At 49.0% G+C, this 24,605-nt stretch overlaps 1 protein-coding gene across 2 annotated transcripts in view; it reads right to left on the bottom strand.

Moving 5' to 3' along the window:
- The window catches only part of eif4e1c (eukaryotic translation initiation factor 4E family member 1c), a 50,577-nt gene that overhangs the window by 22,724 nt on the left and 3,248 nt on the right, over positions 1-24,605 (bottom strand). The window contains exon 2 of one of the 2 annotated variants that reach the window (XM_072478777.1): positions 12,641-12,744. In XM_072478777.1, the coding sequence (XP_072334878.1) occupies positions 12,641-12,744 (104 nt within the window). The remainder of the gene's footprint in view (positions 1-12,640; positions 12,745-24,605) is intronic. The other variant, XM_072478778.1, reaches the window with a different exon arrangement.

The following is a 24,605-nucleotide window of genomic DNA, read 5'->3' as shown; positions in this document are numbered from 1 at the left end:
GTAAGTTGTTAGAAGGTATTCTGAGAGACAAGATCTACAGGCATTTAGAGAGGCAAGGACTGATTTGTGACAGTCAGCACAAATTTGATTTGAGTTTTTTGAAGGGGTAACCAAGAAGGTAGATGAGGGCAATGCAGTCGACGTTGTCTACATGGACTTTGGCAAGGCTTTTGACAAGGTATCACATGGTAGGTTGTTGCATAAGGTTAAATCTCACGGGATCCAGGGTGAGGTAGCCAATTGGATGCAAAATTGGCTTGATAACAGAACACCATGAAGATGGTTGTAGAGGGTTGTTTTTTAAACTGAAGGCATGTGACCAATGGTGTGCTTCAGGGATGAGTGCTGGATCCACTGTTATTTGTTATTTATATTAATGATTTGGATGAGAATTTAGGAGGCATGGATAGTAAGTTTGCAGATGACACCATAGTGGCATAGTGGACAGTAAAGTACGTTATCTGGGATTGCATCGGGATCTTGGATCAATGGGCTGATGAATGGCACATGGAGTTTAATTTAGATAAATGTGAGGTGGTGCATTTTGGTAGATCAATCAGGGCAGGATCTCAGTTAATGGTAGGGTGTTAGTGAGAGTTATAGAACAAAGATCTAGGAATACAGGTTCATAGCTCCTTGATAGTGGAGTCACAGGTGGACAAGGTGGTGAAGGCGGCATTCGGCATGCTTGGTTTCATTGGTCAGAACATTGAATACAGGAGTTGGGACGTCTTGTTGAAGTTGTACAAGACATTGGTACGGCCACACTTGGAATACTGTGTGCAGTTCTGGTCACCCTATTATAGGAAGGATATTATTAAACTGGAAAGAGTGCAGAAAAGATTTACTAGGATGCTACCGGGACTTGATGGTTTGAGTTATAAGGAGAGGCTAGATAGACTGGAACCTTTTTTCCCTAGAGCGTAGGAAGCTTAGGGGTAAGGGGCTTTTCACAATAACTTCATCGCAGTTACAACTTGTGACAGTAAAGATTATCATCTTATAGAGGTCTATAAAATAATATGGGGCGACTTCCGGTGACGGCGGGCGGGAGGCGGCCGCACAATGGAGGGCTCCCGGTCGGCAACGGCATTTTCGGGGCTTTAAGCCCGGTCCCAGGGTCCGCGGAGGCGGCTGAAGCAGGGAGAAGGCACGGAGGAGGCACAGTGAAGACACAGGAGGAAAAAAGGAACAAAGAAAAATGTCGAGGGTGAGCAAGAAAACGGCCGGAAAAAAAACAGCTGGAGGTCCGTCGGGGAGTGGAAAGGTCACCGCGGGGTCACCAGGAAAAATGGAGGCTGGAGCACCAGGGAAGGCCGCACTGCTTACGGCTGAAGAAATAACTAAGGTGATGGCTGCGGAATTTGAAAAGCAGTTGGCGCAGATAGCGAAATGCATGGAGACGGTGAGGAAGGAGATGAGGGAGGTTGAGTGTGCTGGTGGAGGAGGCGGTTTCCCCGTTGAGGACGGAGGTGGCGAGCGCAGTGGCGGAGGTGCGAGAGCAAGGGGAGGCGCTGAAGGAAGTGGAGGAGACGTTATTGCAGCACGGTGATCGACTTGCCTCGAATTTGAGGATTGTGGGGCTGCCCGAAGGAGTTGAAGGACCGAAGCCGACTGAGTACTTTGCTGCGATGCTGGCAAAATTATTGGGGGAGGGGGAGGATCCCTCCCGATATGAACTGGATCGGGCTCATCGGTCGTGGAGGCCTATACCAAAGGCGAGTGAGCCAAGGGCAGTGACTCTGTGCTTCCGTAGGTACAGGGTGAAGGAGAAGGTCCTGAGCTGGGCCAAGCAGAAGCGGGTGGTGCAGTGGGCTGGAGCTGGTATACGTGTATACCAGGACTTTACAGTGGAGCTGGCAAGGAGGTGGGCTGCCTTCAACCCGGTGAAGAGGGCACTGTACATTAGCAAGGTGCGGTGCGGCATTGTATATCCAGCGAAGTTGAGGGTGACTTACAAGCTCAGGGACTTTTAATTTGGAACGGCGGAAGCAGCGGAGGAGTTTGCGAAAGCAGACGGGCTGTGGCAGAATGGACAAATTGAGGAATGGCCATGTGCTGATGTAACCGCATGACTGTATTTTCTTCTTTTTTGTATCACTGCGCGCGGGTGTAGCGATTAAAGGAGCCAATGTGGTATATATTTGGACAAGGGAAGGGACGGGACTTTCACTCGAAATGAGAGTTCTTTGGGGTGTAGGTGGATATGCGGGGTTTGTGTGCTAAAAGGGGATCTTTGGGCTTTCCTAGGGCCGGGCACGTGGGAAAGGGACCCGGGCGGGGGCCTCCACGCTGGCCGGTGGGTGCTGGCCAGTGAACGGGAGTGAGGTGGAGGGAGGGGCTGCGGCCATCGGAGCCTGGCAGAATAGGGTCCGAGTGGTCTAGCCGGGGTGGAAAGTTGGGAGAAGGAACCGAGGTTGGGAGGAGGAGTTTTACAAGAGGCAGTGGACAGGAGGAGCTGGAGACCTGCGGTTTTGGGGGGAGCTGTGTAAGATTAAGGGTGACTACGGGTAATCCCTGATTCCTTTTTGCCATTTGTTTATGTAAACATGCGGGTTGAGGTTTGGGGGTTGGTGGGTAGATGGGACCGTTGTTATTATGGGGACTGACATATCTTATTGTTTATTGTTGATGGATGTAAATGTGGGAGAAAATGTGAAAAAGGAGAATTTTAAAAAATAATAATAATATGGGGCATAGATAAGGTAGATAGTCAACATTTTTTCCCCAAAGGTAGGGGAGGCTAAAACTAGAGGGCATAGGTAAGAGGAGAGATCAAAAGGGTCCAGAGGGGCAATTCTTTCACACAGAGGGTGGCGAGTGTCTGGAACGGGCTGCCAGTAGTAGAAGCGGGGACAATTTTGTCTTTTAAAAAGCATTTAGACAGTTATATTGGGACTAGCTTAGTGGTAAAAACTGGGCGGCATGGACAAGCTGGGCCGAAGGGCCTGTTTTCATGCTGTAAACCTCTATGGCTGTATGAGTTCGATGATCATAATTAATGATGCCGCAGGCTCGAAGGGCCGAATGGCTTCCTCCTGCGCCTATTTTCTATGTTTCTATGAAAAAGCACAAAATGATTGAAAAATTATACAGCCCTGCCATACCCACGCTGCTTCACTGGGTGGTGATTGCACTTAAGTGCTGCTAGTTACAAATTTTGACTTAGTTTTATAGGAATGACACTCAACATATAATTGTGGGTCAGGAGGGAAACCTGGAGGTGTACTTAGTGCCCTTATCCTTTTAAGTGGTGGTGGTATGATTGCTCCATGGATTGCCACCTTGATGTGGTAGAGGGGTCCGTGCATTCCAACAATCTCTTGAACGATGCAATCGGGAGCTCCTTGCTCTTGGTCAGGCCATCCATTGGCAGCAAGATCCAGTGCCAGACCAAATATGGTCCAAAGGGTCAATGGCAGAACAGGCAATGGAAGATGGTGTTTCTCATTATCTGCAATGATGGAAGAATTATGCAGCAACAAGTTGGTCCCACTCATCATGGTCTGACACATCACCAAAATCTGAACACCAACCCATCAAGAACTTCCAGGGGAGCTTACAACAAAGTCATCATTGCCAGAAAAATCCAAAATGGCGTCAACAATTCCAGGGACGCTTCATTACATTCACCAGCCTGTCCAAAGCATTTGACTTTGTGAATTGCAAGGTTCTGTGGATTGAGCTCTAATAATTAGGATGCACAAAAACTCATCACAATCCTGAAATTCCTTAGTGGAGATATATCTTGAGTGGGAGATCGGAAACAGAAGCCTTCACACCCAGACTGTAGTCAAGAAATGCTGCGCGATAACCCCCATACAATTTACAATCCACCTGACAATGGTTATTCACCTCATCAAAGATCAACTGTCCTCTGGTGTCAGCATTAAGTACTGTCTAGATGGAAAACTCTAATCATGGTTGCTTCCTTGCCAAAACTTAATTGACCACCATTTTGTGCATGATATAAGAGCTTGTGTTGTTGCCCACTCTGCACCAGAGTTGCGAGCCTCTCTTGATCTCTTCAATTCTGTGCCAATTCAGCCGTCTGCAACTGCTTGACAACAAGGACCTCCACAAATCAACAAAAGTCCCTGTGTACAGAGCAGTTGTTGTCACCCGGGACCTAGACTGTGTGTGTGTGTGTCTCGGCAACACAAGAGAAATTTGATCAGCAATGCCTTTGTCACATCCTCTGGATTATATGGGAGACAAATGCTAATGTCCTTCTGGAAGCCAGCTCGACAAGCATTTTAAAGCCCATTAAAAAGGATATAATAACATTGCATTTAGAAATACGTAATATAATCAAGCAGAGTCAGCATGGCTTCATGAAGGGGAAATCATGACTGACAAATTTATTAGAATTGCTTGAGGTGCTAATGAGCAGGATAAAGAGGAAATCAGGAGATGCAATATACTTGGGTTTCCAAAAAGTGTTCAATAAACTACCGCAGAAAAGGCTACAAGTTAAGAGCCATGGTGTTGGGGATAGTTTATTAGCAAGGATAGAGGATTGATAGAAGGCATAGTTGGTTTTAGAGGGGCATTTTCAGGATGGCGACCTGTAACTAGTGGAGTGCCACAGGAATCTGTGCAGGGCCACAATTATTTACAATATATATATATATATATATATATATTTTTTTTTTTTAAATTTAGAGTACCCAATTATTATTTTTTCTAATTAAGGGGCAATCTAAGGGGCAACGGCCAATCCACCTAACCTGCACATCTCTGGGTTGTGGGGGTGAAACCCGTGCCGACACGGGGAGAATGTGCAAACTCCACACAGACAGTGACCCGGGGCTGGGATCAAACCCGGGTCCTCAGCGCTGTAGGCAGCAGTGATAACCACTGCACCACTATGCCCCCCATTTACAATATATATTAATGACTTGGATGAGGGAAGTGAATGTGCTAATGGCTAAGTTTGCAGATGACACAAATATAGGTGGTTATGGATAATGGACGTTAAGGATAATGAATCCACAGAGAGATATAGACAGTTTAAAAGAGTGGACAAAATCTTAATGGATGGAATATAATGCAGGGAAATGTGAAGTTGTGCATTTCGGTAGGAAGAATAAATGAAGAAAGGCTGCAGAAAACTGCAGCACAGGGGCATCTGGCGGTCCATGTGCATAATCACAAAAAGGTAACATGCGACTTCCGGTGGCGGCCATAAGCGGGTAGGTCGCGTTTGCGGCAGCTCCCGCCACTAATGGACTAACGGGCCCTTTCAAGGAGCTTTGACGGCCCCTTTTCGATGCAAACCGGCGGGCAAACGGCGCTAGAAGGCTCCCCATAGCAGTTTATGGAGGGGACCAGGAGCAGGACGGCCAAACAAACGACCAGCGAGAAGCGGCAGGAACGGGCGCGGGATCAGAAAATGGCAGCCGGCTTGGATCAGGCAGCGTGGGCCCAGTGGTCGCAGGAAAGCAGGAGTTTCTTAGAAGCTGCTTTGCTGACCTGAAAACGGAGATGCTGGCCCCAATGAAGGCCTCTATGGAGAAAATGGTTGAGACCCAGAAAATGCAGGAGAAGGCGATCAAGGAGATTGAGAAAAAGGTCTCGGAGAATGAAAACAAGATATTGGGCCTGGCCGTCAGGGTGGAGGCACACGGCACCCGACACAAGAGGTGGCAGGAAAGGCTGGAAGACCTTGAAAACAGGTCCAGGAGGCAGAACCTGCACATTCTGGGCCTGCCTGAGAGTGCGGAGGGGTCGGATGCTAGCGCATTCGTGACCACGTTATTGGGGTCCCTGATGGGGCCAGAAGCATTCCCTCGGCCTCTGGAACTGGATGGGGCGCACAGAGTCTTGCAAGAAGCCCAAAACGAATGAACCGCTGAGGGCCAAGGTGGTACGGTTCCACCGCTTCTCAGATCAGAAACGAGTCCTGCGATGGGCTAAAAAGGAGCGAAGCAGCAGGTGGGAGAACAGCGTAATCCGCATCTACCAAGACCTGGGAGCAGAACTGGCCAAGAGGCGCGCTGGATTCAACCGGGCTAAGGCGGCTCTCCACAGCAAAGGGGTGAAGTTCGGGCTGTTGCATCAGGCGAGGCTGTAGGTCACGTATCAAGATCGCCACCATTACTTTGATACACCGGATGAGGCGTGGAATTTCATTAAGCAAGATAAGTAGGACTTGAACTAAAGGACAGCCACACTGGGACGTTACTCTGGTGGGGATGGTAATTGCCGAGTAGCCGGAGGCAGCAACATTATGTTGTCTCCTCTTATTTTTGTTTGTTCCCTGTTTCTTCGGCCATGTCTTCAGCTTTTGTAGAACTCAGCCGCAGAGGGAGGAGGGAGGCCGTACATGCGGGGCTGCTCTCCTGGCAGCTGGGGCCGTGTCTTGGATGGGGTCAGGTTTGCGCCCGGGGTTGGCTGTTTGTTTTGCTGGGGGGAGGGGGCTGAAAATGTTCTTTGGGGGCCGTTGAAGCTGATAAGTTGGGCTCTCCATAGTGGGGGAGGGGCCCGCAAAATGATGCATCCGAGTAATCGGAGACAGAGGCGGGAGCGGCTGGGGTCAGCAGACTCACTTAAGCGTAATGGGGGGAGAGCCAGTGTCAAGCAGGCACTTGATTTGGGGGTTTGGGATCACGGGGTTGCTTGGGGGGGGGGGGGGATTCTGCTTGGCTGACAGAAAAGGTGCCAACTTCGGGGAACAGAGGGAGAGTCGGGGGGGCCTTCAATGGGAGGGCTCGAGCAAGCGGGGGATGCGGGCTCATGGCTGGCCAAAAAAGAGAGATGGCTAATCCGCAGGGGAGGGGAGGGACTAGCCCCCCCCATCCAGGCTGATTACGTGGAATGTGCGGGGCCTGAATGGGCCGGTCAATAGGGCTTGCGTGTTCTCGCACTTAAAGTGGCTAAAGACAGATGTAGCCATGCTACAGGAGACGCACCTAAAACGTACGGACCAAACAAGATTGAGAAAAGGGTGGGTGGGCCAGGTGTTCCATTCGGGGCTGGATTCAAAGACCATAGGAGTAGCAATCCTGGTCAGCAAACGGGTGCCTTTCGAGGCAGGGAATATTGTAGCTGACAAGGGGGGCAGATACATAATGGTCAGTGGGAACTGCAGGGGACCCGGGTGGTGCTAGTGAACGTTTACACCCCGAACTGGGACGACGTGGTATTTCTGAGACGCACGCTTGGTAAAATTCCAGATTTAGCGATCTGATTATGGGGGGTGACTTCAACACAGTTATAGACCCTGCACTGGACCTGTCAAACCCCAGATCGGGGAAGCGACCAGCGGCGGCTAAAGAACTGAGGGGATTCATGGAACAGGTGGGGGGCGCAGACCCGTGGAGATTCGCCCGACCGAATGCAAAAGAGTTCTCTTTCTTTTCCCATGTCCACAAAGTCTACTCCTGTATAGATTTCTTTGTGATGAGGAGGGCGTTGATCCCCAGGGTGGAGGGGACAGAATACTCGGCCATTGGAGTCTCCGATCATGCTCCACACTGGGTGGATTTGCGTCCTGCTGACCACTGGGAAGGCGGTAGCACAGCTGAGGAAAGCCAAAGGGGCTGTCTACGAATACGGGGAGAAAGCGAGTAAAATGCTGGCGCACCAACTTCGCAAGAGGGAGGCAGCCAGGGAAATTGGGGTAGCACGGGATAAGGAGGGCAACACGTTCATAGACCCAAAGGGGGTGAACAAAGTCATAGGCTTCGATTTCACTCATCCTCAAACGAGAGTGTGGATCCACTACAGTGTGGATCTTATAGACCGATATCGCTCCTGAATGTAGAAGCCAAACTGCTGGCCAAGATCTTAGCTGCTAGGATTGGCGACTGTGTCCCTGGGGTGATATGGGAGGATCAGACAGGCTTCGTCAAGGACGTACGGAGGCTCCTAAACATCATCATGATGCCCTCGGAGAGAGAGGAGGCAGAAGTGGTGGCGGCAATGGACGCGGAGAAAGCCTTTGACCGGGTGGAATAGGAGTACCTGTGGGAAGCGCTAAGAAGGTTAGGATTCGGTGAGGGCTTCATAGGTTGGGTCCAGCTACTCTACCAGGCCCCAGTGGCAAGTGTGTGCACGAACAGGGTGAGGTCGGAATACTTTAGGCTCCACCGGGGGACAAGGCAGGGGTGCCCCCTCTCCCCGTTATTATTCGCCCTTGCAATAGGCCGGCTGACTATAGCGCTGCGGACTTCAAAAGAACTGGCGGGGGTTGGTTGGGGGGGGGGGGGGGGGGGGGGGGGGGGGGGGTCTCACTTTATGCGGATGATCTGCTCCTGTATATTTCGGACCCACTTGAGGGGATGGGGGAGGTCATGCAGATTCTGAGGGACTTTAGCAATTTCTCGGGGTACAAACTAAACGAGAAGAAAAGCGAGATGGTCGTGATCCAAGCTAAGGGGCAGGAAAAGGGACTGGGACAGCTTCCGCTGACATTGGTCAAGAAGATATTTCGGTACGTAGGGATTCAGGTGGCTCGAAAGTGGGATGACCTCCACAAGCTTAATCTATCTCGGCTGGTAGAGCAGATGGAGGGGGACTTCAAAAGGTGGGACATGCTCCCGTTAACTCTAGCGGGGAGGGTGCAGACCGTTAAGGTGACTGTCCTCCCCAGATTTCTCTTCATCTTCCAGTGTCTTCCGATCTTCATCCCTAAGTCCTTCTTTAAGCGGGTGAACAAGATCATCTCGGGATTCGTATGGGCAAATAAGACCCATAAAGAGACTGTACCTGGAGCGCAGTCGGGAGGGGTGGGCTGGCGCTGCCGAACTTTTGCAGCTACTATTGGGCGGCTAACATAGACATGATTAGGAAATGGGTATTGGGGGAGTGGTCGACATGGAAGCGGTTAGAGGCGGCCTCATGTAAAGGTACCAGCCTAGGTGCACTTGCAACAGCAACTCTGCCGTTCTCGCCGGCCCACTACTCCTCTAGTCTGGTGGTGGTGGCAGCATTAAAGATCTGGGATCAGTGGAGAAGGCACAGGGGGGTCGAGGGAGCATCAGTCTGGACCCCGATACGCAACAATCACAGATTTGTCCCGGGCAGGATAGACGGTGGGTTTCAAAGCTGGCATAGGGCAGGCATTAAAAGGATGGGGGACCTGTTCATAGACGGGACCTTCCCCAGTCTGAAAACGCTGAAGGAGAAATTCAGTTTGCCCCCTGAAACGCTTTCAGATACCTTCAGGTACACGGCTTTCTGAAAAAGCAGGTGGTATCATTTCCGCTGCTACCCCCACGCAGGATACAGGATAGGGTGGTCTCCGGCACCTGGGTTATGGAGGGGAAGGTTTCGGACATTTACCGGGAACTTCCTCCGCCTCTTGAAGCCCCAGTGGAGGAGCTGAAGGGCAACGAGAGGAGCTAGGTGGGGAGCTGGATGCGGGCCTGTGGGCGGACGCCCTAAACAGGGTCAATTCCTCCTCATCATGTGCCATGCTTAGCTTAATCCAGTTTAAGGTGGTCCACCAGGCACACATGATGGCAACCAGGATGAGCAAGCTGTTTGGGGTTGAGGATAAATGTGCGAGGTGTGCGGGAAGCCCTGCAGATCATGTCCATAGGTTCTGGGCATGCCCGGCTCTTAAGGGATTCTGGCAGGGATTTGCTAAGGCAATGTCCAAGATCTTAGGCGTGTGGGTGGTGCCGAGTCCAGAGATAGCGATCTTTGGTGTGTCAGACGATCCAGGAGTTCAGGAAGCGAAAGAGGCCGACGTATTTGCCTTTGCCTCCCTGGTAGCCCGGAGACGGATCCTTTTAATGTGGAGGAACTCGAAACCCCCGAGTGTAGAGACCTGGGTTAGTGACATGGATGGGTTTCTCAGTCTCGAGAAAATAAAGTTTGCCTTGAGAGGGTCCACGGCGGGATTCTCTCGGAGGTGGCAGCCGTTCCTCGACTTACTAGAGCAGTAAAGGTCAGCAGCATCCGGGGGGGGGGGATCGTTACGTTGTATTGTTCCTTTCTTTGTACATACGGTTAACATTTTTTTCTCTCTTTGTTCTGTTAATTGTTGCGTACGGTTATGCAATAATTAGGCTTTTTGACAAAAATTTGAATAAAAATATATATATTTTTTAAAAGGAAACATGCAAGTTCAGCAGGTAATTGGTAAGGCAAATGGAATGCTAACATTCATTTAAAACGGAATAGAGTGTAAATGAAGTATAAAAGTCTTGCTAAAACTATATACGGCCACACTCGGAATACTGTGAACAGTTTTGATCCCCTTATGTGAGGAAATATATAATGGCATTGGAGGTAGTCCAGAGAAGGTTCACTTAGTTGATCCTGGGTATTGAGCGATTTTCTTACGAGAGGTTGAGCCTGTACTCATTGGACTTTAAAACAGTGAAGCAAATTTATTGAGACATATAGGAGTCTCAGGTGGCTTGACAGGGTAGGTGCTGAAGGGATGTTTCCCCATGTGGGAGAGTCTAGGACCAGAGGACATAATCTCAGAGTAAGGAGTCACCCATTTAAGACAGAGATGAGGAGGAATTTCTTCTCGGAGGGTAGTGAATCTGTGGAATTCTTTACCGCAAAGGGCTGTAAAGGCCGAGTCCTTAAGTGTGTTCAAGGCTGAGATAGGCATCTTTTTAATCAATAAGGGAATCAAGGGTTATGGGGATAAAGCAGGAAAGTGGAGTTGAGGATAGTCATATCAGATCAGCCATGATCTCATTGAATGGCGAAGCAGACTCGGTGGGCCAAATGGCCTACTTCTCTCCTCTGTCTTATGGTCGAAGCATTCAGGCAAAACCCCTGCAAATCAACCTCAGTACACTGGGCATTGTGATCAGATGGTCAAGAACTGTCTCCCCCGCCAGGTCCTATTCTTTCAACTCTCAAATGGCCAGCGTTCCAGAGGATAAGGAAAATGCTTCAAAAACACTCTGAACTTCTCTTTGGAGCCCAGCAACAGTTACATTATTAACTGGGAGGAGTTTGCTACCGATCATTCAGAATGGCGACAATTTGCCCATCAACTGCATCATCCAAGTCCCTATGCTTTAATGAGGCAGAACTGCGGCAAAGATGAAAAGAGAAGCAAGAGAATCCCACACTCCAGGTTCGAATAATGCGTGTTCAAAGATTTGCAGGTGGAGAATGTGATTTTCCAGTCGCACAAAGACTTTTGACAAAAATTCACGACATTTAGTCAACATCATCTTCAAATTGAAGGACAGCCGACTGAGGTCAAGTGGAAGGTAGGTAAAGTGACACAAAGGATGAATATTAAGATGGAAGTTCTTGGAATAAAAGGGAATATGGCGTAAGGAAATGGAGTTAGATCAGTGACGAAACAAAATACGCTGTTTTTCAGCCAGGTTGATAGTGGTGTTCCACTGCAGGCATCTGATGGGGTCCATTTCAGAGTTTAGCGGAAGACCTGGACTTGGGTGTAGTGAGGAGCATTAGAAGGTCTGCAGATGATATGGAACTTGGCAACATAGTAGAGATGGGAATATTGCAGATTTCAGGGCCACAGACAAGATGCTAACATGGCAGAAGTATGGCAGATAGAGTTCATTACAGAAAGCTGTGAAACCAGTTTAATATAAATGCGAGAACTTTGGAAAGGGTAAATGAGCAGAGAGAACCTTGGGGGTCCATATACACATATCCTCAAAAAATGGCAAGGAGGTTGTTACTATAGATGCATATCACATGGGTTACCTGGGTTTATAAACAGAGATTAGAATACATAAGCAAAAAGATAGTTTTCAACTGAAATATTGTGTACAATTTCCTGGCACCACTTCAGAAAAGATGGGAAAACCTTAGCTACGAGGAGGTTTACCAGCAATAAGGGAATTAATCTATGAGGAAAGGTTGGAATAGCTACTTCCGAGTTCCCTTGAACAGATAATGGCAAGAGATGATCTAATGGAGGTTTAAGATGATGAGAGGTCTTGCTAAGAGTAGATCAAGAAAGGGTTTTCCCTCTGCTGAGCGATTTAAAAAAAAGTTTTTTTTAATATTTTTTTTTTAAATGTAGACTACCCAATTCATTTTTTCCAATAAAGGGGCAATTTAGCGTGGCCAATCCACCTACCCTGCACATCTTTGGGTTGTGGGGGTGAAACCCACGCAAACACGGGGAGAATGTGCAAACTCCACATGGACAGTGACCCAGAGTCGGGATTGAATCTGGGACCTCGGCGCCGTGAGGCAGCAGGGCTAACCCACTGCGCCACCGTGCTGCCCTCTGCTGAGCGATTTAACAACCAGGGACCATGGATTTAAAAATATCCATGAATGAAGAGAAATGTTTTCACAAGTTGTTGAGTTCTGGAACACTTTACTAGAAAATGCGGTGGAAGCTGATTCCATCAATAATTCCCAAAGTACTTTCGACAGTTACTGAGGATGAGGAACTTACAAGGCTGGGGACAACAATTGAACCAAGTATAACTGCTCTTCAGAGGTATGATGAGTTGAATGGCCACCTTCTGTGCTATAAATTTTTTGGATTCCTGTAATAGTGTGCAAAAACTATACACGGTACTGTGACCGTGCCCTCAAGCTCAACATCACCCTTTTGCTTTTATACTCCAGATACAAAATTATCTGAAGCTCTTTAGCCCCTTTTTCCACCTCCCCGAGCTGTTACAAAAGCTCATGTTAATTCCTGGTGCACAAACTCAAGACTGACCTGTTTTGTAAAGGATGTTTTAGGTATTGTGCCGGGGTTACAGTTTCAGAACACACCTCGGGTGTTGCTGCAGAATCAGCTTCCAGCACTTCTGGTACTTCCTGCTGTAAAATAAATTCAATGAAGATTAGGGCATGAGAATTATAAACATTTATCTTCCAAGTTTTATTAGGGCCTTTACTGGCAAAATGCAAAATACGGAGACATTAATAAAGCCCAATGCAAAATATTGCAGGTGACAGGACACAGCTGACCATCACAGTGTATAGTTGGTGACACGACACAGCTGACCATCTCAGTGTATAGTTGGTGACAGGACACAGCTGACCATCACAGTGTATAGTTGATGTCAGGACACAGCTGACCATCACAATGTATAGTTGATGTCAGGACACAGCTGACCATCACAATGTTAACGTTGGTGCCAGGACACAGCTGACCATCACTGTGTATAGTTGGTGACAGGACACAGCTGACCATCACTGTGTATAGTTGGTAACAGGACACAGCTGACAATCACAATGTTATAGTTGGTGAAAGGACACAGCTGACCATCACAGTATATATAGTTGGTGACAGGACACAGCTGACCATCACAGTGTATAGTTGGTGACAGGACACAACTGACCATCACAATGTATAGTTGGTGACAGGAGACAGCTGACCACCACAGTGTATAGTTGGTGACAGGACACAGCTGACCATCACAATGTATAGTTGGTGACAGGACACAGCTGACCATCACAGTGTATAGTTGGTGACAGGACACAGCTGACCATCTCAGTGTATAGTTGGTGACTAGACACAGCTGACCATCACAATGTATAGTTGGTGACAGGACACAGCTGACCATCTGTGTATAATTGGTGACAGGACACAGCTGACCATCACAATGTATAGTTGGTGACAGGACACAGCTGACCATCACAGTGTACAAAGAACAAAGAAATGTACAGCACAGGAACAGGCCCTTCGGCCCTCCAAGCCCATGCCGACCATGCTGCCCGACTAAACTACAATCTTCTACACTTCCTGGGTCCGTATCCTTCTATTCCCATCCTATTCATATATTTGTCAAGATGCCCCTTAAATGTCCCTATCGTCCCTGCTTCCACTACCTCTTCCGGTAGCGAGTTCCAGGCACCCACAACCCTCTGCGTAAAAAACTTGCCTCGTACATCTACTCTAAACCTTGCCTCTCTCACCTTAAACCTGTGCCCCCTAGTAATTGACCCCTCTACCCTGGGGAAAAGCCTCTGACTATCCACTCTGTCTATGCCCCTCATAATTTTGTATACCTCTATCAGGTCTCCCCTCAACCTCCTTCGTTCCAGTGAGAACAAACCGAGTTTATTCAACCGCTCCTCATAGCTAATGCCCTCCATACCAGGCAACATTCTGGTAAATCTCTTCTGCACCCTCTCTAAAGCCTCCACATCCTTCTGGTAGTGTGGCGACCAGAATTGAACACTATACTCTAAGTGTGGCCTAACTAAGGTTCTATACAGCTGCAACATGACTTGCCAATTCTTATACTCAATGCCCCGGCCAATGAAGGCAAGCATGCCGTATGACTTCTTGACTACCTTCTCCACCTGTGTTGCCCCTTTCAATGACCTGTGGACCTGTACTCCTAGATCTCTTTGACTTTCAATACTCGAGGGTTCTACCATTCACTGTATATTCCCTACCTGCATTAGACCTTCCAAAATGCATTACCTCACATTTGTCCGGATTAAACTCCATCTGCCATCTCTCCGCCCAAGTCTCCAGACAATCTAAATCCTGCTGTATCCTGCGACAGTCCTCATCGCTATCTGCAATTCCACCAACCTTTGTGTCGTCTGCAAACTTACTAATCAGACCAGTTACATTTTCCTCCAAATCATTTATATATACTACAAAGAGCAAAGGTCCCAGCACTGATCCCTGTGGAACACCACTGGTCACAGCCCTCCAATTAGAAAAGCATCCCTCCATTGCTACTCTCTGCCTTCTATGGCCTAGCCAGTTCTGTATCCACCTTGCCAGCTCACCCCTGATCCCGTGTGACTTCACCTTTTGTAATAGTCTACCATGAGGGACCTTGTCAAAGGCCTTACTGAAGTCCATATAGACAACATCTACTGCCCTACCTGCATCAATCATCTTAGTGACCTCCTCGAAAAACTCTATCAAGTTAGTGAGACACGACCTCCCCTTCACAAAACCGTGCTGCCTCTCACTAATACGTCCATTTGCTTCCAAATGGGAGTAGATCCTGTCGCGAAGAATTCTCTCCAGTAATTTCCCTACCACTGAAGTAAGGCTCACCGGCCTGTAGTTCCCGGGATTATCCTTGCTACCCTTCTTAAACAGAGGAACAACATTGGCTATTCTCCAGTCCTCCGGGACATCCCCTGAAGACAGCGAGGATCCAAAGATTTCTGTCAAGGCCTCAGCCTCCAGCCTCCTTCAGTATTCTGGGGTAGATCCCATCAGGCCCTGGGGACTTATCTACCTTAATATTTTTTAAGACACCCAACACCTCGTCTTTTTGGATCACAATGTGACCCAGGCTATCCACACCCTCTTCTCCAGACTCAACATCTACCAATTCCTTCTCTTTGGTGAATACTGAGGCAAAGTATTCATTTAGTACCTCGCCCATTTCCTCTGGCTCCACACATAGATTCCCTTGCCTATCCTTCAGTGGACCAACCCTTTCCCTGGCTACCCTCTTGCTTTTTATGTACGTGTAAAAAGCCTTGGGATTTTCCTTAACCCTATTTGCCAATGACTTTTCGTGACCCCTTCTAGCCCTCCTGACTCCTTGCTTAAGTTCCTTCCTACTTTCCTTATATTCCACGCAGGCTTCGTCTGTTCCCAGCCTTTTAGCCCTGACAAATGCCTCCTTTTTCTTTTTGACGAGGCCTACAATATCACTCGTCATCCAAGGTTCCCGAAAATTGCCGTATTTATCTTTCTTCCTCACAGGAACATGCCGTATAGTTGGTGACAGGACACAGCTGACCATCACAATGTATAGTTGGTGACAGGACACAGCTGACCATCACAGTGTATAGTTGGTGACAGGACACAGCTGACCATCACAGTGTATAGTTGGTGACAGGACACAGCTCACCATCACAGTGTATAGTTGGTGACAGGACACAGCTAACCATCACAGTGTATAGTTGGTGACAGGACACAGCTGACCATCTCAGTGTATAGTTGCTTAATTTACACTGCAGCTTTTCTGCACTAACATGACAATTAATCAATTAATGTATCAACTGCTTTGAGGAGAGGGCGGGAAGGAATGGTAGAGGAGAGGGCAAGAGGGATGGGGGGGGGGGGGGGGGGGGCACGTGGAGAAAGGGTTTTACTAGGGGCACTGAAGATGGAGATGAAGGATCTATGCTTGGGCCTCTGTTGTTTGTAGTTATACATAAACGATTTGGAGGAAAATGTAGCCGGTCTGATTAGTAAGTTCAAGTACGACACCAAGGTTGGTGGAGTGGCAGATAGTGTTGAGGTTTGTCAGAAGATACAGCAGGACATAGATAGGTTGGAGACTTGGGCAGAGAAATGTTTAGACGAGTTTAATCCGGACAAGTGTGAGGTAATGCATTTTGGAGTCTAACATAGAGGGGAAATATACCATAAATGGCAAAACTCTTAAGAATATAGAAAGTCAGAGAGATCTGGGTGTGCAGGTCCACAGTTCTTTGAAGGTGCAACACAAGACGCAAGGTAGTCAAGAAAGCATACAGAATGTTTGCCTTCATTGGACAGGGCATAGAATATAAAAACTGCCAAGTCATGCTACAGTTGTATAGAATCATGGTACGGCCGTACTTGGAAAATTGCGCACAATTCTGGTCACCACACTACCAGAAGGATGTGAAGGCTTTGGAGAAGGTGCAGAGGAGGTTTATCAGGACGGTGCCCGGTCTGGACGGTGTTAGCTAGACGGAGAGGCTGAATAGACTCGGACTGTTTTCATTAGAAAGACGCAGGTTGAGGGATGACCTGGTAAGAGTCTACAGGATTATGAGGGGCATGGATAGAGTGGATGGGCAGGCACCCATTCCCAGGGTGGAGGGGGTCAGCCACCAGGGGGCATAGGTTTAAGATCCGGGAGGCAAAGTTTGTAGGAGATGTGCAAGGCAGGTGTTTTTACACAGAGTGGTGACTGCCTGGAACGTGTTGCCAGGGGAGATTGTGCAAGCAGATACATTAATTGCATTCAAAAGGCATCTTGATAAACACATGGATAGGATGGGCATAGAGGGATACAGCACAAGGAAGTGCTGAGGGTTTTGGCTAAGGGTGGTATCATGACCGGCACAGGCTTGGAGGGCAAAAGGGCCTGTTCTTGTGCTGTATTGTTCTTTGTATGCTCGTGCCCGCTAACAACTGCAGAAATGTCACGTTGAATGGAGAGACAGAGGCTAGGCAGTTGGGAGTTCAGGATCATGGAGTAGGACAACAGAGACTCACCAAGAGATGGTGCCATCAAGGATGAGTTTCACTGAGCGATCACAGTAACTAAATCTCCTCTCAGTGAAATAAATAAGGTTAAATGAAGTGAGAAGTCTTCAAAATAATCTGGGCCTATGATCAAGTAAATCGGCAAAAACTATTTTCACGGGTCCATGAGTCAGTAACTAGAGGATGTAAACTAAGATCAATAAAAAGACGAAGAATTAGCAAATGGAAAGCCCGGCAACAAATTGTGGTTGCATAATCCAGAATAGCATTGAAAAGGAAAATGCTGCCAGTGACAGCTTACACTTGTGAAGCTTGAAGCAGAGTTGGCTGTAAAGTCCAGAAGAAAGTGCTTTCCAGAGAAAACTCAAATTAAGTAAAGCCTAACTTACAGATACAATCGCAGTAGGTTCAACAGCATCTCAGGAGAAGAACCAACAGTTGGCTCTTTAACAGACAAAGTAGGCCATTCAGCCCCTCTATGAACCAAACGGCCTCAGAATGCACCATCACAATTCAATGATTCGAAACTATTCCACCATTCTATTAGATTGTGACACACAAGTCCATTTATCCATGTATATGCTCCATACTCCCAGTACCCTTACCTAACAAAAATCTATCAAGTACCCTTACCTAACAAAAATCTCTCAATCTAAGCCTCCAAATTTCCAATTGTTCGAGCATCACGGCATTTTAGGCAAGGATTTCCAGATTTTGACTACCCTTCATGTGAAAAAGGATTTCCTGATTTTCCTCTTAAATGACATGGTTCAAATTTTAAGATTATGTTCCGTTAACACTGCATTGCTTAACACTGTACCTATAAAAGATATACCTTACATAGAGGACTTATTATGTACTAACTCTGTCTCTCATTCCAAGGAGATATTATCTTTTACTGTCCCAACCAGAATGGACAGGCCTCTAATCCCCCTTTTAACAGAGCAGCAAACTTGACCTTGCTTCAATTATAAATGATGAAACAATGAACAGCAAGATAGATTGATTTCCTGGAATTTAACATTGTGAGGCCATAAATCAATTGCTTAAATTGATGTTTCATCATGAAGTTTTAAAGATGCAATGCTTATCTTTCTCAGCTATGAGCCGTGAGAGCTGGTTGGCATCTGTTCATCTTTGTGAAGGCTGCAATATGTTGACTCAGCCAGTTTTCCCAATTTGCTCCTTTTACACACCCCCCCTACAACTAGTGCCGAGATTTGTTATTCATAAATGGAATCCCCTTCCCAAAAGCTCATAATTTCCATAAGAGAAGCAATCACCTGGTTTATGTGGGTGAGATTTTGCCTTTAACTCTTGCTCACGAAATAACATGGCTCAGCGGTAGCTGGTTTTAGCTTCAGATGATGCATTTCAGATGAGACATTAAACTGAAACTCCCCTTGCCTATTCTACTGGATGTAAGATAAGCCAGGACATGATTCAAGGAGCTACAAGGTATCTTTCCCAGTGTCCGAACCAACAATGATCCATCACTAACAAAAACAGATTACTGGCCACTCCTCGTTGCTGCTTGTTTAACTTCACTGCATCAACTGGATCTGTACTGGGGTCTCCTTTTTTCACTAGAAAGGAATTGCTGACACAGAACATGGTGTAGATAGCAGAAAGTTCAAAGGGACATTGATAAAGTAAATTCCATCGACTGCAGTTTTACCCATTGCAGAAAAGTGTACGGTCATCAACCTTGGATTGAAGATAGATCAGAGACTATTCCAGATGTGGAAAAGCTAGGAACTGTGGAGGGGCCCCAAGTACAGAAATAAGTAAAATCTTGCAGACAGATACAAAAAAAGAATGAAAAGGGCCAATGGAATGACAGCCTTTATCTTGAGGGAATTGGAAAGTAAATGGCTGTAAGTTATGTTATGACTGGGCTCGACACCATTTAGAATACTCTGGACACGTCATCTCAAAAAGGTTGCAATAGTTTTAGAGGGAGCGCAGATTCATCAGGATGACAGCAGGGTTGAACTGATTAAATTTATGAGGACAAGATTTAGACTAAGCTTGTTTTCAGCCTCATCTTCTTTGAACTAATGCTGATGTGTTTAAATACACAAGCTCTGACTTCCGGTTGCGGCCATGCCCGGGTAGGTCGCACGTTCGGCAGCTCCCGGCGAGATCGGACATTTGGGCCCGTTAACGGACCTTTAGCGGCGATCCTCGGTGGGGCAGCAAACGCTGGTGAGGCTACCCACAGCGCTGTATGGAGTGGACCAGGAGTGGGGCAGTAAAGAAGGCTGGATCGGTGAGACGAGGGGAACGGGCGCAAAATGACAAAATGGCGGCCGGCACGGACCAGGAGACGTGGGCTCAGTGGTCGCGGGAGCAGCAGGAGTTCCTGAGAAGCTGCTTCACAGAGCTCAAGACGGAGATGCTGGCCCCTTTGAAGGCTTCCATGGAAAGGGTGGTGGAGACTCAGAAGATGCAAGAGAAGGCGATCAAAGAGGTGGAAAAAAAGGTCTCTGAAAATGAGGATGAGATCGTGGGCCTAGTGGTCAGGGTGGAGGCGCACGAGGCTCTGCACAAAAGATGGCAGGAGAAACTGGAAGACCTTGAAAATAGGTCGAGGAGGCAGAAACTGCGAATCCTGGGCCTCCCCAAAGGTGCGGAGGGGTCGGATGCGAGCGCATTTGTGACCACGATGCTGGGGTCGCTGATGGGCGCGGGGGCCTTCCCGCGGCCCCTGGAACTGGGGGCGCACAGAGTCCTGGCAAAGAAGCCTAGGGCGAACAAATCACCGAGGGCTATGGTGATAAGATTCCACTGCTTCACAGACAAAGAATGTGTCCTGCGGTGGGCAAAGAAGGAGCGAAGCAGTAAATGGGCGAGCTGTGAGATTCGAATTTACCAGGACTGGGGAGCAGATCTGGCTAAGAGGCATTCGGGATTCAACCGGGCCAAGACGACCCTCCACAACAAAGGGGTGAAGTTCGGGCTGCTACATCCGGCGAGGCTGTGGGTCACATACCAAGGCCGGCACCACGACTTTGATACGCCGGACGAGGCGTGGACATTCATTAAGAATGAGAAGTTGGACTTGAACTAATGGGCAGCTGCACATTGTTGGAACGCCCGGGTGAAGAGGTGTAACTGGATGCTGTCCTAATGTAAGATTGGAAACAGAGTGTAAGTTGTATGGGGGCTGGGAAGGCGGCTGGAGAGGGCTATGTTATGTTGGTTTGCCCCGTTCTCCCTTTGTTTTTGCCCTCGGGGTCCTTTGCCAGCTCTCTGCTTTTGCGGAGCCACGCCACAGAAGGGGGAGAGGGGCCCGTTTGGGGGGGGGGGGGGGGGGTCGTTCGTTGTTCGGGGCAACGCCCGGAGTTTGTTCGTTGTTTTCCCTTTTTTCCCCCCCCCCCCCCCCCTCATTTTCGTTTTCTTGTTACACGGGAAGAATGGGTTGGCTCACTCTCTTTTCCTGTGGGGGAGGCGAGCTTGGGGGCCGCAGAAGGAGACAACAGTAGGATTGGAGGTAGAGGCGGGAGCGGCCGGGGTCAGCTGACTTACGGAAGTGCAATGAGGGGAGAGTTAATGTTAAGCGGGGGCTTGACATGGGGGATTGGGATTGAGCAGCTGGGGGGGGGGGGGGGGGGGGGGGGGGGGGGGGGGGGGGGGGGGAATGATGCTGCTTTGCTGGCTGAAGGGGAACCAACTTTCGGGAACAGACGGAGAGTCAGGACGGAGAGCCTCCGGCGGGAGGGCTTGAGTGAGCGGGCACGGGCATGTGGCTGGGCGAAAAAAGGAGATGGCTCGTCAGCAAGGGGGGGGGGGGGTGTCAACCCCCCAACCAGGCTGATCACGTGGAATGTAAGGGGCCTAAAAGGGCCGGTCAAGAGGGCCCATGTGTTCTTGCACTTAAAGGGATTAAAGGCAGACGTAATTGAGGTTCCCGAAAGTGGAGGAGCGGGGGGTGGTAGGCCTGGGGGCACCGATTGGGGTGGACGAGGTTATTAAGGGACTGGGAAGCATGCAAGCAGGGAAGGCCCCAGGACCAGACGGGTTCCCGGTGAAGTATTACAGAAAATATGTGGACTTGTTGGCCCCGTTGATGGTGAGGACGTTCAATGAGGCCAGGAAAGGGGGGACTCTACCCCCGACGATGTCGGAGGCGACGATATCGTTAATTTTGAAGAGGGATAAAGATCCGTTGCAGTGCGGGTCCTATAGACCCATTTCATTATTGAACGTGGACGCCAAATTGTTGGCAAAGGTACTGGCATCGAGGATAGAGGACTGTGCCCCGGGGGTGGTGCACGAAGACCAGACAGGGTTCGTAAAAGGGAGACAACTGAATGTTAACGTGCGACGACTATTAGGGGTGATAATGATGTCCCCAGTGGAGGGGGAGGCAGAGATAGTGGTGGCAATGGACGCAGAGAAGGCATTTGATAGGGTGGAGTGGGAGTATTTATGGGAAGTGTTAAGGAGGTTTGGGTTTGGGAACGGGTTTATTAGCTGGGTTAGACTTCTTTATGGGGCTCCAACAGCAAGCGTAGTTACAGGTCGACATAGATCGGAGTATTTCCGATTATATAGGGGAACAAGACAGGGATGCCCGCTGTCTCCATTGTTGTTCGCGTTGGCAATTGAACCTCTGGCCATGGCGTTGAGAGACTCCAGGAAATGGAGAGGGGTGATTAGAGGGGGAGAAGAACACCGAGTCTCATTATACGCGGATGACCTATTGTTATATGTGTCGGACCCAGCGGGGGGGGATGATAGAGGTTATGCGAATTTTGAGGGGGTTCGGGGATTTCTCGGGGTATAGGCTAAACATGGGGAAGAGTGAATTATTTGTGATACATCCAGGGGACCAGAGTAGAGAGATAGAAGGCTTGCCTCTCAGGAAAGTGGAAAGAAACTTCCGATACCTGGGGATTCAGACCGCTAGGAGCTGGGGAACCTTGCACAGACTTAATCTGACACGGTTGGTAGAACAAATGGAGGAGGACTTCAAGAGGTGGGACATGCAGCCTCTATCGCTGGCGGGCAGGGTGCAAGCAATTAAGATGATGGTCCTCCCGAGGTTCTTATTTGTATTTCAATGTCTCCCTATACTAATCACCAAGACCTTTTTTAATAAAATAGACAGGAGCATCACGAGCTTCGTGTGGGCAGGGAAAGTTCCGAGAGTAAGGAGGGGGTTCCTTCAGCGTAGTAGGGACAGAGGAGGATTGGCACTACCGAACTTGGGCGATTACTATTGGGCCGCCAATGTGGCAATGATACGTAAATGGATGATGGAGGGTGAGGGAGCGGCGTGGAAAAGACTGGAGAGAAAGTCCTGTAAAGGGACGAGTTTAGAGGCGCTGGTGACGGCGCCGCTACCGATCTCACCTAAAAGGTTTACCACGAACCCGGTGGTGGCGGCAACATTGAATATCTGGGGACAGTGGAGGCGACAGAGAGGGGTGCGGGGAGCCCTGGTGGGGTCCCCAATCAGGAACAACCATAGGTTCGCCCCAGGAAGAATGGATGGAGGATTTCAGAGCTGGTACCAGTTGGGAATTAGGAGGGTGGGAGATTTATTTATAGATGGGACTTTTGCGAGCTTGGGAGCATTGGAGGAAAAGTATAAGTTACCCCGGGGAAATTTCTTGATATATATGCAGGTGAGGGCGTTTACTAGACAACAGGTGAGGGAATTTCCGTTGCTCCCGACACAGGGGATACAGGACAGGGTGCTTTCAGGGGTGTGGGTCGGAGAGGGCAAGGTGTCAGAGATTTACCGAGAGATGAGGAAGAGGGGGAGGAGTCGGTGGGCGAACTAAAAGGAAAGTGGGAAGAAGAACTAGGGGAGGAGATAGAGGAGGGTATGTGGGCTGATGCCCTAAGCAGGGTAAATTCCTCTTCCTCATGCGCCAGGCTTAGCCTGATTCAATTTAAGGTGCTACATAGAGCACACATAACGGGAGCAAGATTGAGCAGGTTCTTTGGAGTGGAGGACAAATGTGGGAGGTGTGGCGGGAGCCCGGCAAACCACGCACATATGTTTTGGGCGTGTCCGGCACTGGAAGGGTATTGGAAGGGAGTGACGGGAGTGATTTCGCGGGTGGTGAAGGCCCGGGTCAAACCAGGCTGGGGGTTAGCTCTATTTGGAGTTGCGGAAGAGCCGGGAGTGCAGGAGGCGAAAGAGGCCGACGTTGTGGCCTTTGCGTCCCTAGTAGCCCGGCGCAGGATCCTACTCATGTGGAAGGAGGCGAAACCCCCCGGACTGGAGGCCTGGGTAAATGATATGGCGGGGTTCATTAAACTGGAGCAGATAAAGTTTGCCCTGAGATGATCGGCTCAAGGGTTCACCAGGCGGTGGCAGCCATTTCTCGACTATCTAGGGGAACGTTAGAGGGAAGACAGATGACCAGCAGCAGCAACCCGGGGGGGGGGGGGGGGGGGGGGGGGGGTTAGTTTTGTTTAGGTCAAAGATAAAGGGGTTTTGTTTCTTGTGTATTGTTAAAAATTTCTGTATTGTTATTGTTGCGTTTGCTTTGTAAGAGGGGAAAAATTATTGTTCGGGAAAAAATTTTCAATAAAACATATATATATTTTTTTTTAAAAAGGCAGACGTAGTCATGCTACAGGAGACGCACTTAAAACTCGCTGATCAAACTAGAGGAAGGGATGGGTGGGCCAGGTGTTCCACTCGGGGTTGGACGCAAAGACCGGGGGGGGGGGGGGGTCGCAATCCTGGTAAGCAAACGGGTGGCAATTGAAGCGGGAAGTATTGTGGCGGACAAAGGGGGCAGGTACTTTATGGTGAGCGGTAAGCTACAGGGGGGCCCGGGTGGTGCTAGTGAACGTTTATGCCCCGAATTGGGAAGACGCGGAATTCATGAAGCGCATGCGGAGTAAAATACCGGACTTGGAGTCAACAGCTGAGGAAGGTGAAAGGGGCAGTATATGAGTATGGGGAGAAAGCGAGTGGATGCTGGCGCACCAACTTCAAAGGAAGGAGGCGGCCAGGGAAACTGGGGGAGTTAGGGATAAGGGGGGTAACATGGTCCTGAGCCCGGAAGAGATCAACAAAGTCTTCAAGGAGTTCTACTGCAAGCTGTATGAGTCAGAGCCCCTGGAGGGGAGGGAAGGGATGAAGCAATTTGCGGACCGATTGAGGTTCCCAAGGGTGGATGAGGAGCTGGTGGAGGGATTGGGGGCCCCGATTGAGTTGGAGGAGATAGTTAAGGGCTTGGAGAATATGCAGTCGAGCAAGGCCCCGGGACCGGAAGGTTACCCTGTAGAATACTACAAGAAATTCTCGGAGCTGCTGAGCCCACTCCTGCTAAGAACCTTTAACGAGGCCAAGGAGAGGGGAACTCTCCCCCTGTCGATGTTGCAGGCTTCGATCTCGCTCATCCTTAAGCGGGCCAAGGATCCGTTGCAGTGTTGGTCCTACAGGCCGATATCGCTCCTAAATGTAGATGCCAAACTGCTGGCTAAGACCTTGGCCACCAGAATAGAGGACTGTGTC

Source organism: Scyliorhinus torazame, chromosome 16 (genome assembly GCF_047496885.1).
Source record: "Scyliorhinus torazame isolate Kashiwa2021f chromosome 16, sScyTor2.1, whole genome shotgun sequence".
Taxonomy (NCBI): domain Eukaryota; kingdom Metazoa; phylum Chordata; class Chondrichthyes; order Carcharhiniformes; family Scyliorhinidae; genus Scyliorhinus; species Scyliorhinus torazame.
This window is presented reverse-complemented; position numbering and strand designations above follow the sequence as displayed.